The sequence below is a fragment of the Beta vulgaris genome, chromosome 6 (assembly GCF_026745355.1).
Source record: "Beta vulgaris subsp. vulgaris cultivar EL10 chromosome 6, EL10.2, whole genome shotgun sequence".
NCBI classification, from domain to species: domain Eukaryota; kingdom Viridiplantae; phylum Streptophyta; class Magnoliopsida; order Caryophyllales; family Amaranthaceae; genus Beta; species Beta vulgaris.
This window is the reverse complement of record NC_079207.1, coordinates 6,482,318-6,503,058: the sequence shown is the minus strand read 5'-3', so window position 1 is coordinate 6,503,058 and position 20,741 is coordinate 6,482,318. Positions and strand designations below refer to the sequence as shown.

The 20,741-nt window shown below is 33.8% G+C and overlaps 1 protein-coding gene across 2 annotated transcripts; it reads right to left on the bottom strand.

The window, feature by feature from the left end:
- Positions 1-2,756: 2,756 nt before the first annotated feature.
- Positions 2,757-20,285, bottom strand: LOC104895278 (protein indeterminate-domain 5, chloroplastic). 2 transcript variants are annotated; one of them, XM_048646091.2, is made up of 4 exons: positions 19,537-20,285; positions 18,492-18,891; positions 11,371-12,658; positions 2,757-3,168 (listed from the first exon to the last, which is right to left on the bottom strand). In XM_048646091.2, exons 1-3 carry the CDS (start codon positions 19,775-19,777, stop codon positions 11,428-11,430), a joined length of 1,872 nt encoding a protein of 623 aa, XP_048502048.1. In that variant the 5' UTR covers positions 19,778-20,285; the 3' UTR covers positions 2,757-3,168; positions 11,371-11,427. The 2 variants fall into 2 exon arrangements, with proteins under 2 accessions (XP_048502048.1, XP_010680044.2); XM_010681742.4 differs by having other exon boundaries at positions 19,531-20,284.
- Between the last annotated feature and the right edge of the window lie 456 nt (positions 20,286-20,741).

The following is a 20,741-nucleotide window of genomic DNA, read 5'->3' as shown; positions in this document are numbered from 1 at the left end:
ATTTATTTCAGATGATAATACTTTCTTCCAAAATAGTTAGACTATCTCGTTAGTCGTTCTATTTGTTGAAATGTATTTTTTCAGATGATAATATTTTTTGAAATGTATATATAATATTTTGTACCTTATCCACCCAGAAATTATGGTGTCTTCTCCTCACCTTTAATTTGCAAAACTTTTTTTATCATAACTAACATATTTGTTTTTTTTTTCAAAAGGTTAAGAGAACATATTTTTCTACTGAATTATACTTTGTGAACCCAACTTTACCATGATGACTTGACCAAAATGCTATAATGGGCCAAATTGTCCAAAACAATTCCCTAAGGCCCAAATCAAACTTTTTTCGAGAAGGCCCAAATCATTTTTTCTTGCAAAACTTATAAGAGTAATCTACGGATTCATTCTAATTAATGTTCATCTCAAGTTTATTTTCCCTAATACAAGATAAAATGAGGTATCGTTTGGTCTATTAACCCAACTTGGCAAAATTTTAAATCAATCAGCAACTTAGATTGATCTAATCTCTCACGATTATCAGTACAATATTCCAAGAATTTTTAAGCAATTTCATGCCATGCAAGAACTTATTCACAATTCTCGTACATAAATCACATCTCAGCACGCATTCACAATATCACTAAGTATAAAACGCATGTAACATGCCATATTCGAACTTATGCGTTACATTCGATCCATGGATCAAACAAGCATGGATTAATACACTATGATGCACAAACATTCATTTTTACACAAGAAATATGCTTGTGAAAACATCCACATTATAATAGACAAGCTGAAACACTTTTCATGAGTTACTTAACATATTTATATTGGGCGATTTATATACATATCCCCCACCTCTTAAACATGTATCAACTTTAAAATCAACGATTCATCAAAGTTAAAAGATCCCTTATTTCTTAAAAATGTAACGCAACACACGTACATGCACACAAATATCGAACTTGTTACAATTTCAGTAATTATAACTATTTGGTACATCATATATCTAAGTAAATCACATTACATTTCAGTAAACTTTTAGTTCGAAATCTATTTTATAATATGACTTATTTTTGTGGTATTTATATACTCTTTTTTTTATATAGTTAGATTAGATTATATATTATATGCATCACACTATTTTGAAAGCTAATAACTTGTAATAACAAAGGCAGAATAATCCTTGTCGTAAAAAAAAAAAAAACGCGAAATAATTTTATTTGCTTCTACATATATATAGTGTTATGGACACTTGTCTTTACAATTAAAAAAAGTTAACTATTCTCCCACTATTGTTTAAGATTTAGAAAGAATATGGAGTGGCCCAAAAAAATTCTTTCTACTATATTTGAGGTCCCTTTTGCCCTTCGAGGTGAGTGAGGGGAACATAGAAGCAATAAACCCCTCTCAATCTTCACTTCACCCTCTATTATCATTATTCGTTAGTATAACTTTTCATAAGATTAATTCAAGAACAAGCACCAGGTTAATTTTTTTTACATGCATCTTAATTCATGATTTGGCTACCACTTCAAACACCTATAGAGATCTTCTAGTAAGCAAGTGTAAAATGTAGTGTTCCACTTATAACAACTTTCATAAAGAGGTCAAAGTTTTAACTAGTTAGATAGTCTTTTCTAGTCTTCTAGATATGAATTTAGAAAGTTGGTTAAGAAGTTTGGTTGTTGATAAATTAAATTGAATCCTGTTTTTTTTACAAGGAGAAACTTAACTGAATTGCGAGAAACTGAATTAAACTGAATTCTGAATAATATGAGAGAATTTTTGAACTAAACTAAATTGCAAGAAACTAAACTGACGCAACTTGAACTGAATTGAACGACTGAACTAAATATAAGTCTAAAAAAAACAGGGTCATCTATAGTTGATTTGAGCTTGTCTCAAATATATCAATTCCAAAAAAAAACATTATAACAGGCTCACATAAGCTCCCAATAATTGAGATAAGATTGCATCATGTGATTCAGGACCTTATTTCAATTTTTTTGGGAATCATTAGTGTAATTCTTAGCAAGGAAATATCTGATGGTTAAAAGTTACAGAAATAGTAAGATTTAACTTATAATGATTTGAGGTGTGTATGCATGTCACATATACATTGGGCGGCCCCATGTAGTATTGTGGATAGCATGCGCAGCAGCCTCCATGACTAGTCAGGAACTCAGTCATGAGTCATGTCTAGTCATCATGAAGAAATTATTTAATGATCATCTTTAGTCCTGTATGTAAGATTTTAAAACATGCATGAATAACACATCAACAGAAATAGGTACTGATTAGTCTGCCTTCATTTGACATAGGAAATAGACTGCATGTATGTACTTGAGTAACTTGACTATGAGCTCCATTTTTTGCTGATTTGCCTACGGGCTACTGTTGAACCCCGTGTATAGATCTATACTCTATCACGCCTTCTAATGCAAGAGACCTTTGTACTTGAGATGTGGATACAACACATGCATCCCTCATACCTGACGCTAAATAATCTACTGAGAAAGGATGGGTGAATGAGATTCGAACCCGTGACCTTTTTCTATAAATTTATGGTTGGAGTCCCAAGAATAGTTTTATAATCTATTAGCTACTTTGGTTAGATTTGAAAAGAAAGTGTGACCTATCACCTGAATATGAGTATATGACACAACCAATCCGAAATCAAATGTTTTAACTTTTAAGTCTCACCTAAAATTCCATTTATGTCTCATACTAACTAAAATGAGCCAAACATATTAACAAAATGAAACTATATATACCAAACTAATCACATCAAACTATACTCCAAAGACTTCATTTCAAAGCAAAATTCTCTCTTGAACTAGAAGAAATTGTACTCTTCTACTTTATACTAAACATTTGAGATTTTTCATTCACATTTACCATAAACATGAGGTAGCTAAGTAACACAAAGTCTATAATGCTAATCAAAACCAAAAATCTATCAACTACTTGATTCGAAAATTGATTAATCAGCCTCTCTTATAGCATCATCAAACAGCCTCAGCATCAACTTCGGTAGCCTATCTACTGATGAAATTGTGAATTTCTGGTGGTCAGCAAACAAAACCAATCTGAACTCAGAGCTACGACCTAGCCTTTAGTTCTTTAAGATAGGAGGCAAATATGTCATACAAAACCTAAAACCTGCAATACATGCAATTGTAAAGAGTGAAAAGGTGCTAATAAAAAGAAGGGCACAAATTACATACAATTTCCATTGAAATAACTAATTAATTATATTTTCTTGAACATAGGCTTAATTAGAATATCATGGAAAATAAATCAATGGAGGGTTGTTCAACTTATTTTGTTTTATCTTATTTTTCTTTCTAAATGCAGTGAAGATAAGTTAACAGAATATCTTATCTTATCTTATATAAGTTAAAATAAGTTGAACAGAACGGACCCTTAATGATGATATAAGTTAGCATAATTAACTAACAAGGCAAAGTGAAATCCTACATCCAATCCCTGTCATCTTGGAAAAATAAAATTAAGTTTGTTTAGACTTATTGCTTTTAACTAGTTACTTCAAAATTTTGGAACACTCTAACCCCAAGAAGGGGTGATCAAGTTACAAGGCAATATTGTGAATTGAAAGTTTCGTCCCACATATGATATAACTAATATACGTCATGGCGGATTCAAAATTTTACTATATAAGTAATAGAATCGCTAATTTAGAGTTGCAAAATCGACAATCTAACTCAATATTTGCAATTAGTGTCACAATACAAGAATGTGAAATTGCTTTAAAGAATATTTCGGCGTCTATTGCCTACAGTGTATGTGTTAGGATTTTAGAGATTATTTAGGAGATCTTGTTATATATAGTTACCTAAAATCTCTCCTTAAATCTTGTACTTGCTCTCCATATACTTGTATATATTTCGGCAGCATCTTAATGAGAAAGGCAACCAATATTTTCTGGCTATTATTGTTTATTATGGTATCAGATTGCTTAGGTTAAAATTTTTTTTCCTTCCCATGGCCGGTGATACGCCGCCTCCACCACCACCAAAAATCGAGCCTACCTCTCCTTACTTCCTTGGTCCGCAAGACAGACCAGGCGACTTCATCACCCCTATTCGTTTGAATGGTGAAAACTATGCGGAATGGGCGGATGCGATCCAAACTGCCCTAGAGGCTCGCCGGAAGTTTGTTTTTCTTGACGGCACTATTACCAAGCCCTTGCCGCCTTGTACCACTGCCGATTGGACTACCCTCAACGCCATGCTTATTTCATGGCTTATGAACACTATCGAACCCGAGGTAAAACGTTCCCTTTCTAAGTTTAAAGATGTTCAACGTTTGTGGGACACTTTACAAACTCGTTTTGCCATTGTTAATGGCCCTCGTATTCATCAGTTAAAGTCATCTATCGCTCGATGTGAACAAACCAAAACAATGTCCGTTCAATCGTATTTTGCTCAATTATGTGTGTTGTGGGAGGAACTTCATCATCATGAGCCCTTAATTGAGTGTACTTGTTCTGCTAGTCATAAATATGTTGAACGTAGAGAAACCAATAAACTGCATGATTTCCTCATGGGACTTGATTCCGATTTCTACGCTCAAACCCGATCAAATATCTTGGCTCAAGATCCTCTCCCCTCTCTTGATCGTGCATTCCAGTTGGTTATTCAGGATGAGCGTGTCCGTCTTGCCTCTTCTTCTGTGCCGTCACTACCACCTGCCGTGGGCTTTGCTCTTCAAGCCTCGGTTCCTCGTGGTCGTGGGAGAACTGACAAACCCGACAAGTCACATCTCTCGTGTACTCACTGTCACAAAACCGGACATGAGCTCTCTCACTGCTTTGAACTCCATGGTTACCCTGCTTGGTATGAAGAGCGTCTTCAACAGCGTGCTGCCAACTCTTCTCGCGGTGGTCGTAGCGGACGTGGTCGCGGCAGTCCCTCTACCTCGACTGCTCGTGCCCATGCTGCTGCTGCTCCCGTCGCTTCTTCTGCCGTGGGTGGTACCTCTTCCTCTCCTGCTTCTTTGTTTAGTGCTGACCAATGGAAAGCTTTGGCAGGTTTGATTGGTAATAATACCAACATTCCCGATGATCGATTAACGGGTAAGTTTGATGATTTTTCATGGATTCTTGACACTGGCGCATCTCGTCATATCAGTGGTAATCTCAGTTGGTTTTATGATCTTGTGCTCTTGTCTTCTCCTTGTCCGGTTGGATTACCTAACGGTGCTACGGTTATTGCCACCCAAGAGGGTTCCGTTCGCCTTTCTCCTACCATTGTTCTTACTCATGTTTTATATGTTCCATCATTGCACTGCAATTTGGTTTCTATTTCTCAACTAACCGATTCATTGCCTTGTATTGTTCACTTTGACTTACATATGTGTGTTATTCAGGACCTGTCGAAGAAGCAGATTGGAACGGGGCTTAGACGAGATGGTCTTTACTACTTCGGAACGGATGCAATTAATCATGTGACAGTTTCCCATGTCTCCTCTTCTCTCACTCTTTGGCACCAACGTATGGGACATCCTTCCGAAAAAGTCGTAAAACTTCTTGCTCCTGTTTTAGGTTTAAAGGGTACTCTGAATAAAGCGTGCGAAATTTGTTTTCGTGCTAAACACTCTAGATCTAAGTTTTCTTTAAGTGATAATCGTGCTTCTCGGATTTTTGAGAAAGTACATTGTGATTTATGGGGACCTTATAAACACTCTTCTTCTTGTGGTGCTCGTTATTTTTTGACTATTGTGGATGACTTTTCTCGTGCTGTATGGCTTTATTTATTAGTGGATAAAACGGAAGTATTTCGCATGTTTATGTCCTTTGTTGCTATGATTGATCGTCAATACTCTCAAACCATAAAAATCGTCCAAAGTGATAATGGCACGGAATTTAATTGTTTACATGATTATTTTTCGGCCATGGGCATTCTTTTCTATACTTCTTGTACTCATACACCACAACAAAATGGGAGGGTTGAGCGTAAACACAAACATATCTTGAATGTTGGGCGTGCTTTGAGGTTTCAAGCCAATTTACCAATTTATTTTTGGGGGGAAAGTGTGCTTGCAGCTGCTCATTTAATTAATCGTACTCCTAGCCCCTTACTTGGTAACAAAACCCCTTATGAACTCTTGACTGGTGCTTGTCCTTCTTATGATACAATTCGAACTTTTGGATGCCTCTGTTTTGCTCATAATTTGAAAGCCAAGAATGATAAATTTGCTAGCAAAAGTCGGAAGTGTCTTTTTATGGGTTACCCTTTTGGTAAGAAAGGATGGAAAGTTTTTGATCTTGATGCTCGAGAATTTTTTATTTCTCGTGACGTTACATTCTTTGAGGATATCTTTCCCTTTATTCATCCCGACAAAGCCAACATTTCACCTACTTCCATTGTTCCCATTTGTTTGGATGTTCATGATGATTTTGCACCCTTCACTGATTTTGAGCCTCTCTCCTCTAACTCCACAAATTCTTCTTCTACACACTCAGAGCCTCCTCTCTCCCCTTCTTCTATACCGCAGCCCAATACCTCCTCTACCGAGCCCATCACATCTCCAGCGCCCCTTTCCTCTACTGGGCCTCCTACTGGGCCTCTCTCTCCTGACCCGCTCTCTCACTCTCCTTCTTCACCAGCGCATATTCCTGCTGGACCCTCGGCCTCTTCCGATTCTCTTGGGCCTGACTCTATTTCAGCGCCTCTTTCTCCTCCTCTAAACACTACTCCCTTACACACTACACCCTCAACCACTCCTCCGTCTTCTCCTTCCGACTTAGGTCGTGGCATGCGCACAAAAATTCCCTCGGTACTGTTACGTGATTATGTGACCAACTCTGTCGTCGTTAAAGATCCGTCTTGCTCTGCTCCGCCTTCTTCATCTGCTTCAGGTACTTCCTATCCTATAGCGCACTATGTTAATTGTGATAATTTCTCTGTGCAATATCGGTCTTTTATTGCAGCTGTTACTTCAGGAACGGAACCTAAATCCTTTAAAGAAGCCATGCGAAGCAGTGCTTGGCAAAGTTCTATGTCTGCGGAAATACAGGCTCTCGAGGCCAATAACACTTGGTCTCTTGTTCATCTCCCTCCTGGTAAGCATGCTCTTGGGTGTCAGTGGGTATATCGGGTCAAGTATAACTCTGATGGCTCGGTTGAACGTCTTAAGTCTCGTTTGGTTGCTCTTGGTAATCATCAGGAAGAAGGTATTGACTATACTGAAACATTTGCCCCCGTTGCCAAAATGGTTACTGTTCGTGCTTTCTTAGCTATTGCTGCTTCTAAGAATTGGGAACTTCATCAAATGGATGTTCACAACGCCTTCTTACATGGTGATCTTGATGAGGAAGTTTACATGAAACTTCCTCCTGGCTTTGCTACTTCTGATTCTTCTTTGGTCTGTCGCCTCAGGAAGTCTCTCTATGGTCTTAAACAGGCTCCTCGTTGTTGGTTTGCCAAGTTAGTCTCTGCTCTACGGGATTATGGTTTCTTACAGTCATATTCTGATTATTCTCTGTTCACCTACACTCATGGTTCTATTCAGATGAATGTCCTGGTTTATGTTGATGATTTAATCATCTCTGGTAATGATACATCCTCTTTGAAGGCTTTCAAGGCCTATCTCAGTGATTGCTTTCATATGAAAGATCTTGGTTCGTTGAAATACTTTCTTGGGATTGAGGTTGCTCGGAGTTCCACGGGCCTCTTCTTGTGTCAAAGAAAGTATACTCTTGATATCCTTTCTGAGGTTGGTTTATTGGGTTCCAAGCCTGTTGATTTTCCCATTGAGCAGAATCATAAGCTCGGTCTAGCTGCTGGTGCTCTCTACTCTGATCCTGCTGCCTATCGTCGTCTTATTGGTCGTCTTATTTACCTGGCTGTCACTCGGCCCGATCTTGCCTATTCAGTTCACATTCTTTCCCAGTTCATGCAGGCCCCTCGTGTTGAGCATTGGGACGCTGCTCTTCGGGTTGTTCGTTATTTAAAGGGTACTCCTGGGCAGGGTATTCTTCTTCGAGCTGATAGTGATCTTACCCTTCACGGGTGGTGTGATTCTGACTGGGCCGCTTGCCCGGTTACTCGACGATCTCTTACTGGTTGGCTTGTTTTCCTAGGTCACTCTCCTATTTCCTGGAAGACTAAGAAGCAACCTACTGTTTCTCGCTCCTCTGCCGAAGCCGAATATCGCTCTATGGCTGCTGTCACCTGTGAACTCAAGTGGTTGAAGGGTTTGCTACTCAGTCTTGGTGTTCATCATCCCAAGGCTATTCGTCTCTTCTGTGACAGTCAGTCGGCCTTGCACATTGCTAAAAACCCGGTTTTTCATGAACGCACAAAGCACATCGAGGTTGATTGTCATTTTGTGCGTGATGCTATTAAAGATGGTCTCATTTCTCCATCTTATGTGCCGACTACTTCTCAATTGGCCGATATCTTTACCAAAGCCCTTGGCAAACGTCAGTTTGAGTTTCTTCTTGCCAAGTTGGGCATTCTCAATCCCCATGCTCCAACTTGAGGGGGGGTGTTAGGATTTTAGAGATTATTTAGGAGATCTTGTTATATATAGTTACCTAAAATCTCTCCTTAAATCTTGTACTTGCTCTCCATATACTTGTATATATTTCGGCAGCATCTTAATGAGAAAGGCAACCAATATTTTCTGGCTATTATTGTTTATTAGTATGTCCAAAATTTAGTTACAGAATGAATTTGATAAAAAGAACTTTTCTAAAAGGAGGTAAAAACTGTATGCTCATAATTGATCATATAATTTCTATGAGGACAAAAACACTAGTAAACAATAATATGGATATATATCTCATGCCTCCCTATAATGCATTATGTAAAAGTGATGTTCAAATCCTATTCAGTGGGACCTTAGAGATGTTACATGTTCCCTTGAGATAAAAGAACAAAGCATCTCTTTGGTCATTCGTGTAGTTTATACTAGGGATAATTCTTGTTAGTCTTTCACCAACATAACACCTAAATTTCTTTTTGAAGCATTGCATGTAGAAAGGATCAGTTAGTTTAACTGTACTGTTATATAAGAAGCTATTTCATTATTTATCTAATTAATACTATATGTTAATTAATCCATCTTCTAAGATATTATCCAAGAATATAATAAACATTTGAGTAATTACTAGTGAAATAACAAGGTTTTTAGAAGATTTCTGAAAAAAAAAAAGTAAACAAGGTGACACTAAACTAATCTAAATGTTCTCCCAAATTAAGCTTGACTTTCTGGAAATATATTCCCAAAACTAACCTAAAAATGTCAAAACTTATCCCAAAGTGACCCAATTTTCTTAAAAATTATAGTTTTGTCGTGTATTGGAGAAGAATAAGAAACATCATAGATGGAGAACATTCATGACAAATCTCATTAACTTTAAACAATACTTACTAATCAAATTATTTGACACAAATAAGGTATTTTTGGACATTTTGATGTACACTTCAAGGTTATTTGGGAATTTTGTATAATTTAGAATTATTGAGGAAACACGCTAAGTTTAGGGTCCGTTCTGTTCAACTTATTTTAAAAGATCTTATAAGATCAGATAAGATAAGATGTTCTGTTAACTTATTCTCACTCATTTAAGAAAAAAGTAAGATAAATTAAGATCAGATAAGATTTTATAATTATAATATAAGATAAGATAAAATAAGTTGAACAAAATATACCCTTAGAATACATTTACTTGTATAATATGCCAAAAAAGTTGAATGCAAGCACTGAACCAACTTTAATTTCTTAATATATGGAACCCTAGAAGCTCATATGCAAAGTTGTATTTAAGGAATGTATTAATCCAGCTAGAGGCCTTCTCTTTTTCTCTTTAGGTTTCAGGTAAACTAGTAGAATTTGATCTTCTAATATATTTAGTTTAATTACGAGGACAAAAATTAAATCTGAAAGAGAAGGCCTGAATTTATCAAATATCCACTATGTTTTCATCTGATATATGCTATACATTTTTTAGTTTAGGTCGTCACATAAAATATATTATATATGTCACATTCTAAGTTAATTTAATAAGTTGAATTTTGAATTTTCTCATATTACCCTTAATAATAAGTTGGACAAAAAATTGAAAACTAAGTAATAGATGTAAATCTTTAGATAACAAAGAATATATATGGTATTCTCACTCAATACACTTATAAATAACCCTATAATTTACTGTGACCAATCAATTACAAAATCTAAGGCATTATTTCATATGGAAAAACAATTAAAAAGTAAATGTAAAATCGTTAAGAATACTTGTTGTTTTTCACTCGGTTAGTTAATAATAATCAAAAAATTAAATGTGATCTATTAATTAAAGACATGTGATTATTTTGTACTATTAATTTAGAAAAAAAAGGATATAATTTATACATATGAACAATTTATTCATTTTAATTAGAAAATATAATACTCCTTTTTTCAGTGAATGTATTTTGTACCTTTAATATATTTATATTCGTAAGATATAATCAAGTTTTTTTTTTCTAATATAGTCATTTTTTATGTACAATAAATTAAATGTGACCTGTCTTGCCGAACTAATTGTTCATAGATATTTTTCATAAAAAAGGACGGAAATGCGATTAATGGTACAAAATACATTCACATGTGTAGCACCCCACCAAGAAAAAAATGAAAGAAAATTAAAAAAAAGCAACATAAAAATCTTTGTTTGATGATCAATATTCCATCACCCGTGACTCTACCCCAAATACTCACACCAGAAAATTTTAGAAATAAAAAACAAAGAGAATAAATATAAAGGAAATCAAACAAACCAACAAAACCAAGAGACAAAAAACAAGAGAAAAAACAAAGAAATCTATAGCCCACACCTCTCCCTCTTTCCCCCCAAAAAAGGTAGTGACCACCCCTTGGACAGTCATGATCAGATCATTATTATTGATCGTTAAAACTCAAAAGGACCGTATATACTTCATTTCGCAATACTCGTTATATTTCTCAATTCACGACACTTAGATAATTTTTAGAGAAGAGAGAGATAGATAGAAAGAAAACAAAAAGATCCCATGTGAACATGTGTGATATTAGAGAAATAAGAAAAGTTATCACTCAAAATAAAGGTGTAACATCTAATTTGAAACTTCCTAAAATAAAAAGTGTAACATGTAAAAAAAAAAACGGAGGAAGTATATTTTTTTTAACCCCCAAAATCAACAAGAAGATGAATAAAATTCACAATTTTTTTTTGGTACGTACGCATGTAATTAAATGATTTTTTTTTTTATGTAAAGTTGATTCACATCATCACATGCAAACTTCTTTAACTAATTAAGCACAGACATATCAGATAAAAGTTACTAAAAACTACAAAAGGATAATTTTACGTACCTGTACTTGATTTCTGCTGTAAAAAACTTGTTTTTTACCCTTGATTTACCAAAGTCGCTAAAAATTATTTCCGCCACCAAAAGCTTGGCTACTTGAAGAAGGTGCAGAATTATTCAAAGTACTGTTATTATTTGCTGCTGTTGTACTATTATTTCTTTGATGATCAGCAACATTATCTAATGATGCCATGTTTTGTGAATTTGCAGTAAACCCTCCACCACTCATGCTTCTAACAATCTCTCCTACACCAAGAAAATCCCTTGTCAATCTATCCGATGATCCGACTCCGAGCCCGGATTTATTAGGGTTAAACCCTCCATAATTACTATTGTGATCTCCTGTAGCACCAGTTTGATGATCTTGTCCAAAGAAAGGGTTATTCATTAGGTTATCCCTCATGAGTAATTCATGAAGGTTATTTTGGTCATTTTCTCCAAATAACCCTGCATACCCGCCCCCACCACTTGTTGGGGGCGGGTTTGAAATTGATTGTTGTTGTGTTATTGGCTTAGTGTCTAGCCCTTTTAATAGGGCGGTGGCACTAGCGTTGTTGGTAGAGGTTGTGGATCCCATCTGAGCCGCCTTCTGGAGGAGGGCGGTGGCGGACATGTGAGGGCTAGCTTGGAGGGCGGGTCCGGTGGTGTAAAGGGATGATAGGCCACCACCAGAAGGTTGTCCACCAAAAAGACTACCACTACCTGTAGGGGAAAAAAGACCACTGTGGTCCCCACTTCCATTGGTGTTATTGCTGGTGTTGATTGTGTTTGTATTTTCATTGTTATTATTATTATTGGAGAAAAACCCTAGGTCATGGACGGGCAGCTGCCCGGGGAATAGCTTGTTGGAGAAGATTCCACCACCAGCATTTTGGGACTGATTTTCTTGATCATTATTAGTAGTACTAGTATTAGCATAGTGGTTAGGCCCACCACTTTGGTCAGACAAGTAAAAGTTGGCCTGAGATTGCTGCATGTTGGGTTGTTGCCGGAACGAATTCGGGCCGAGGAGGTGGTCGAACTGCCCGGTCCCCATGCCTCGGCCTCCACCGCCGAGGCGGAGGATGTCGGACGTCATTTGATCGGAAAGGGAAGTTGGAAGATGGTGGTTGGCCATTTGATGAGACAGTCCAACTCCTAAACCCATGTTATTGTTACTATTATTACCACCAATAGTAGCACCAGAAGATCCAAATAAGTGGCTTCCTAAGGTGGCTAAGCTAGTTGGATGTCTTGCACTCTCTTGTGCTAGTGCATCACAAAATGCTCTGTGAGTTATAAAGCTATCCCTCCTGCAATAATGTTCAAAAATTAATTACTAGGAAGATAATTAACCAAATTCAGTGGTATACATGACAATTACTCTCACACATCACAATAAAATATAGGAGGAAATTAAAACTTGTAATTCCTTCATTTCATATTATTCGCTACACTTTTCAATTCACGGACTCTTAGGCAATTTTTGGAGAAAAGAGAGGTAGAGAGTAAAAAGATAAGGGACCCATGTAAGAGGAGAGAGATAGAGAGAGTTTATTGCTCAAAAAGAAAGTGTAGCAAGTAATGTGAAACTTCCCACAATGAAAAGTGTAGCGAGTATTATGAAACGGAGGAACTACATAATAAAGAAGAAATTAAACAATTAATTCAATGTTGTTGCTATAGTAAACAATTTGGCAATTACACTAGCTCATAAATATTTAGCTAGTTCATGTTACCATGCTCTAAAACATAAAGTTAGCTAGGGAGAATAAGTTTTTTTTTCTTAATGCAAATAAATTATTTGTGAAATTAAGCAAACATATATTTTTGAAATGTTTCAAAACTAACTTCATATGATATAAGTTTTAGTTAGTTTTATGTATCTATCTTTGGTCAAATCAGGATCAACATTACACTTTCTTCTACCGACATTTTCTCTCTTTCTAATCGCTAATCATTGCTCTTACTTAACATTGACTCGATTACGAAATAAAAGAAATAATCTAGTAGAGTGCATTGCTCTAGCTTCAGTTTAAGTGAAAATTTGATAGGTAACTATCAAATTTAGGAGTACAAGTTAGTAGTACAATAGCTAATTTTGTGGAGCATTACTTATCAACACATGTGACATACATAGTACATGCATGTGTGTCATATATGAATGTGTCATCGTATTAATGTGAGTACCTAGGTTCTCTATAGATTTGACTTAGTTGTGACCGCTAGCTTATTTTCAGATTCCAAATCTTAGCTTTTAGGAAGAGACACCAAGGGTAACAGAATTGAGCTATAGTCAAGTTGAATATCCCAAAAAAAAAAAACTTAGCATAGAATGATTCTCATTTTCTTCTTCTTTTTGACCGGCTTTTTTATATATATGAAATGACATAACAAGATACATAATGTAAGTGTGAGTTGGATATTTCACAAAGACAATAATATTTAAGGATAACAGTTAGCTCAAGGGGTTCGATCTTTTCTCCCAGCATTATGCTGGGTATTTCCTTTGCATGCTATGCATGCCTTACCAGCCAATGTACTGACTAGCCTGCAGAAGTTAGCCATTGGGCTGACTTAATTTCCTAATAAAAAAACAAAAAAAACAAAGACAAGAATATTTAACATGCCATCCTATCTAGATTTAAAAAGAAATTACCCTACTATTAGAGTATATTAGTTGCTTGAATTATAATACTATTATTATGAAGATAATTATTATTGAAAGAAAAAGCATATCTTATTGGTTAGTTTGTAGGAAATGTTTGTCTATATATGACATTGGCTAAACTAGTGAAGAACAAATTAAAACAAGTTATTACATAATATTGATGTTATTACAACAGAAACACTATTAGTGTATAATTTTATTATGTTCACCTTTTAAAAGATAGGTTTGGAGAAAAAATAGTTTAGACAAGTTATAATAAGCTCTAATAAATTTAAATTAGTTTTAATAAAATTTGATAAGTTCAAAAATGTCAGGTGAAAAGAATACATCCTATCAATGTTTACAAATATATATGTCTGAATAATGGAGTATGCTACAAAGCCTACAATAGTATATGTTAATGTTATTAATTATAACCACAATACTAATCTACAATAGTATATGTTAATGTTATTAATTACAACCACAATACTAATGCTAATTAAAGGAATTTTATTATTTATATATAACTTTTTTTTTTCTAAATAACAAATTATAGGTCAGCACTACTATTATTAATTTGATCCATTTGCAATATAATCATGCAACAAAGGCTATCTGGACTATCATTATATTTTATGATTTTTATGAACTAAAACCTTTTAAAATTAACATGTTTTGGGTGATAAACTAACATATTTTATGTAGTAACCAACTTTTAACTAAGCCATACGAAAGACAATAAATGGTTTGAATAAGGACAGCTAATTAACCTAGTATTTAAATGTATTCTCATTTTTAAAATCTTAATGATGAAACAAAGCTACAATTCTATTATTCATTTCTACAATTTATGTGATGATTATCAATAGGAAAAACTTTTGAAAACTATATAAATAGCTTGAAAATCCAAATTAAAAATTAAAATAATTACTAGTAGTGTGAATGGTTAAAAAACATCGAGATTCTTAACATAATATATTATTAGAAAAAATAGAGAAATTAATTAAAAAAAGTCTAGCATCTTCTTGTAATTAATTCTTTGTCAACTTAAAAAGGAAGGAAATTTGCTTAGTATTAGTAATTAATAAGGGTCATGCTTAAAGAATGACAACTAATTAAAGATGATCACAAGTAAAGCTCAACGCCTCAACCAAGCTAATTATTTACTGTTAAGAAAGATTTGACTGGAATCATACAAGGAGGAGTTTGTCTTGTAAAAGACCGTCTACTTTTAAATTAAAATTAGACAATGATAAGTCCAATATTAAAAAGAGAATTAGCCCAACAATGACTAGGTTAATTTCTTTCGGTGACTAGTTTAATTTATTTAGTGACTAGATCTACTTTTATATTAAAATTAGACCGTCTTTTTTAATAATTTTTGTACAGGAAACAAGAATATACAAATACAATTAAAATTTCTTTATTAGCCAAAAAAGAATGTCAACTTCAATTTCACAATGAGACACTCTGAAAAAAATAAAAATAAAAATGAATAAAATTTTGTTTACCAAAAAAACATCAAGTACACAATGGAGGACATGCCATGACCTCACAACACAGATTGCTTCAGAGTACTTCAGATCAAGGAGAGAAGGTAAGATTCAGTGCAATAAATTCAAGTAAGAAGAACTAGCAACAGTGCTTATAATCAATCAACAAAAGATTACCAAATTATGGACTGTCTCTTCAATAAATGCAAGTAGAGAATATTTTCAATATGGTGAAAAGAAATCAATCAAAGTCCCAAAATATTGTTTTCAGCAGTCCACCTTAATTCCTCAAAGTGTAATACTACTCTAGCTTGTAAGTAAGACCTAACATAAAAATTAAATAAATACTTATAACTAGTGAAATTGAGTTACATTATTATTGAATCCTATATTACACGTGAATGGATGTCACTATGTTAGATATACAAGTAAACACAAAGCCAACTCAAAATAGTGATCTAATAGGAACTGGACCGATACTTTGTACAAGTCACGACTCTCTCAAGAGATGCGAGTAGAGTTTGAGTTATGACGAACAACATATCCTACGACTCGGCTATGATATATAGATTGAATATTGATTCAACTATTTTTTTTTATTAGAAAATTAAGTCAGCCCAAAGGCTAACCCCTACAAGCTACTCGCATATAGGAAACATCAATACATTGACTGGACCTTAAGGGCCAAGGGGGAGCGCTCTACCCACTTGAGCTAACTCCTATTCTATATATATATATGTACATGCATAGATCATCAAAGAAACTCGTGAACTTTCTATGCTACAACAATAAGCGTCATTCTTACTCTTTAAAGACTAGCCAATACACAGTGACTCAAAATTTACCCAAATTGAAGTACCCTTAAATTTATATGTATCTCTTAGTATAATCGTAGCAACAATTTGAGGAGAGAGAAGATGAGAAGTGGGAAGATGCTAACGTTATCATAAAAAAGGGTACCTGCAAAACACCCAGCACTGATCACATCTAGCCAACCCATAACGCAACAAACTCAGTAACCACCCTTTTTTCTTTCTCTCTCTCCTACATGACTTTGCAACACGTGAATAGGGAGCAAAATTTTAAACCCGAAGGACTAGGGCAGTGGCGTAGTTTTCTAGGCGGCGTCAGTATGAAGTATATAGTATATACTCTTTTCTATCTTAAATTATGTATGGTTTTTAACCTTTTGCCTACAGATTATCAAAAGTTTTCTAAAAAATACTCAAATCATTATCTGTTTTTACTTGCTGTGGTAGTTTGTCATATTCATATTAGTTTAAATATATATATATATTTATAATGTGGATACGTAAATAAAATATATACTTTCTCGATTTCTAAAAAATGGTATAATTAATAAAAGAGACGGGTTACTTTTAATATAAAAATAGACATAGTCACTAAATGGATTAAATTAGTCATCGAAATAAATTAACCTAATTACTATTAGGCTAATTCTTTTTTTAATATTGGACATACTACTGCCTAATTTTAATTTAAAAGTAGGTGCCTCTTACAAGACACACTCATAAGAGTAAACATTCACTTTTTTTTATGTAAACAAATGTGTTTATTTGATCATTAATATAATTAATTAGGTACAACTGAATAATGAGTTTATATTTAAAAAGTATATATAGAGACAAATTTAACAAGATCGTATTTAATTATGTTTTCTTTATATATAATAACGAGAAAATGACAAAATTAGTTGATCAATAGCGCTATCAATTTACTCAACGTAACACTTATTTAGAAATGGAAGATGTACATTGTAAAAGGTTGATTTTTGAGACCGTAAAAAGAGAAGAAATAGAGAAAGTACTTAGTTAAACTCAACAACGACCGTTACAATTTTTCTTTTCAAATAAAAGAAATTTTCTCTAAAGGATACTTATTTAAGAGATGCGAGATGAAAGCTTCAAAATGTTTGTTTATACAAATATTATTAGAAAAAAACAGTCTAAGTTTAATATAAAAGTAAATCTAATCATTAAATGAATTAAACTAATCACTGAAAGAAATTAACCTAATTATTATTGGACTAAATTCTTTTTAATATAAATTTATCATTATCTAATTTTAATTTAAAAGTAAATTGTTTCTTACAAGACAAACTCTTGTTTATATGATAAAAACTCGTATAAACCTAATTTATTACCAAAGAATTTTGTAACCGTAATTTGTTGACATGATCAGCTGAGATTCATTCCTATTTTGTTTTAGTATAACTATTTTAATAAGACTAACAAATAAAATAATAAAAAGGAATAAAAGTTAGCCATGATGACTATCTTATATGCCATGGCAGTTTCAGAAAAATGACTCGTGTATGGATTCACGTGGTGGCGTTTTCTTGTTTCTTAGCTTCTTCTTCCTCTTTTTCGTTTCTGTTTTAATTCTAGCTGTTAGTACTACTAGTAAATTAACTTTCAAACAGCCTGACCCAGAATTTCAGTGCGAAAAAAGAGGAGAGAGAAAGTGAGTTAAAAAGAAAGAAAGAAAAAAACAGCATGAACTAAACTACTACATCATCATCAGCAGCCATTTTTTATTTTCTCAAGAAAACTACAACAAACTCATATATTGTCAAAGGAGTACCTGCATTTTCTTTCTTTCATTCACTTAATTCTTAGGACTTCTAATTTTAACACACCAACAAACAAGCTAAGCACAGAATTCCACAGCTTATATATACACAACAACGCACTCAAATACAAAAAAGAAAAAAAAAAAGCACAACAAACAATCAAAATTGTAAATCATATCATAACATACTGACATATGTATAGCCTAAAACATCAATCCAAAATGTGTATCAATTAGCAATATATATATATAAGCCACATTTCACTTCCGAAGTCAAACCTAGTCAACTTTGATAATAGAGAGGTCAAAGATAAATAATCAACCTGACAGACCGATGCATAGTTATGATCATCAAAGTCAAATGTGAACTATTATTTCAACGATGAAGAAGTAGTAAAAAATGCTTACCGCGAAAAAAGGGTGCCACAATCACATCTATACTCGCGAGTACCACAGGTTTTAGAATGAGCCTTCCAATCAGACTGAACAGCATAACGCTTGCTACATTTTTCACACTTGAATTTCTTCTCTCCATGCTTGCGAGAGTAGTGTTTCTTGATGCCAGTAAGGTCTCCAAGGGCTCGAGCTGGGTCATGGTGTACACAAGTTGGTTCAGGGCATAAGTACACTTTCTTCTTCACTATTTCATTCTTTGTCTTTTGTCGCAACTTCCAAGGCAAGTTGTGCCCTCTTCTATGAAGCTGAAGATTTTGCTCTCTTTGAAATCCTTTGTTACAAACTTCGCATATGAAGCGATTTGTTGCCATTAATGTCTTGGGTGATAATGCTATCACCTCCGCGTCTGGATCTGATGATCATGATCATGATGAATGTCGTCAATTAATAATAATAATAACAATAACAATAACAATAACGATAACAATATTAATTTAATGAACAAGAAATAAAAAAATTTATTAAACACTTAAGGAATTAATGAGATACTAGTATAGAACATTTCTTTTTTTTGGTGTTGTAATGAACCCAGATAAGAGAGGAGATAACATCCAAAATTATATACACATCATCTATTTCAATGAGTGTTCAATCCATTGTCAACCTATATAGTAAGTACAACAAGATATATTGTATGTATATATGTATATGTATGTTTGTGTATAGTCACACATAAAGACTTTGCAGAAATGAACAAAAGAGAGAAGAAAAATCCATGTTCAATTTTTTTTTTTTTTTTACTATCATCTTCTTTGTCATGAAGCTTCCACAAATTAGGGTTTTCTTTCCGAAAAAATTCTTTTTATTCATAAAATAATAAAAAAAGGAATAGACAAAAAACCACTTGAAGACATATATGTAAAAGAGAGAGACAAATAGATAGAGGAAAAAGAATTTAAAGGGTGTGTGAAAGAAGAGAGAAGCAATAACAATAACAATAACAATAACAAAAAATTCGCTTAATTGATTTTTGGGGGTTTTAGGAGCTAACACTTGCTTGGAGTTCCAGGAAGGCTTCTCTTCTTCTTTTGTTGAGGATTTGTTGGCGGTGCTGATGAAGAAGGTGGCGGCACCGCCAAAGAATGCTGTTGTTGTAGCTGTAGCTGTGGCTGTTGTGGTTGTAGTTGTGGTGGTTGTTGCGGTGGTGGTTGTTGTTGTTGATGCTGATGATGCGTAAGCTTCATCGCATCGCCTTCTCTACCTCCAAAGAAGGCTGAGGAAGATGAAGATGCCGCCATTTTTAATATATATGAAGCTTTTTTTTTTTTTTTTTTTGAAGAAAATAAGAGAAGAAGCTGATTTTTTTTAGATTTTATTATTGGATTAGTTTGGTTATTATTTATTCTCTCTTAGCTTTGTTTGTGTTTTTGTGCTATGGACTTGCTCTTATGTAGGTACTTCTTCAAGAGAATCTAATATATAATCTTGGTGGGTGAAAGACTGAAGATGTGATGAGAAGGTGAATTAAATCTATCAACCCCACATGCAAAATTCACCCTTTTTAGATATCTAACAATCCAAACAACCCCTAAAATGCGCGATTTGAGCTTTAATGGAGCTTGATTAATGAGGAACCCTAGAAAAGGAAATGGGGGAAGAAGATATATGTGGGTGTGTATGAATAGAGAGAGAAAGATAGAGAGAGATTTTTAGTGACAAAGGAGGAAGAGAGAGAGAGATAAGTGTGTTTGAAATTTTTATGAAAAAAAAGGAGGTAGAATAAGATGCAGAAAGAAAGAGATAGAATCAACTCATGAAACTTTTTTAATATAATTTTTATTATTTTTCAAAAAATAAAATCATTTTTATTATATGTATATGTATTTGATTGATTTGCTTTTTCCTCACTTAGCTATGTTTTTCCACTTGCTTTAAAATGCTGGAAATTTCCTGTCATGAATTAAAATGCTGGAAATTTGGTTTATGGGTTGGGAAATAATTAAATGTCACTGTTAGGAGGAGTACTATATCTTCTTTAAATTGATAAGAATTTGTAATATAAAGTTTGTGAGCTAGTCATAATTTTTTTGATGAATTTCTTTTACTGAAATTTAGGCTCTGTTTGACAATATATTTATAATTTACTTTAAATGAGTATATGCTAATAAAAGTTTAAGTCACTTAAAATAAAAGATCGAGTTTAGGGTAAGAGTGTAAATAAAATTTAAGCTCAAAAATTGATTGAAATTGTGTTAATATCAA

Bases quoted from the DNA above. Each gene is read 5' to 3' on its own strand.
- LOC104895278 (XM_010681742.4), bottom strand. From the start codon at position 19,777: ATGGCGGCATCTTCATCTTCCTCAGCCTTCTTTGGAGGTAGAGAAGGC. The intron at 18,892-19,530 runs GTTAGCTCCTAA...CATGATCATCAG, and splicing joins TCCTGGAACTCCAAGCAAGT to ATCCAGACGCGGAGGTGATA. The intron at 12,659-18,491 runs GTAAGCATTTTT...ACATTATTGCAG, and splicing joins TGTGGCACCCTTTTTTCGCG to GAGGGATAGCTTTATAACTC.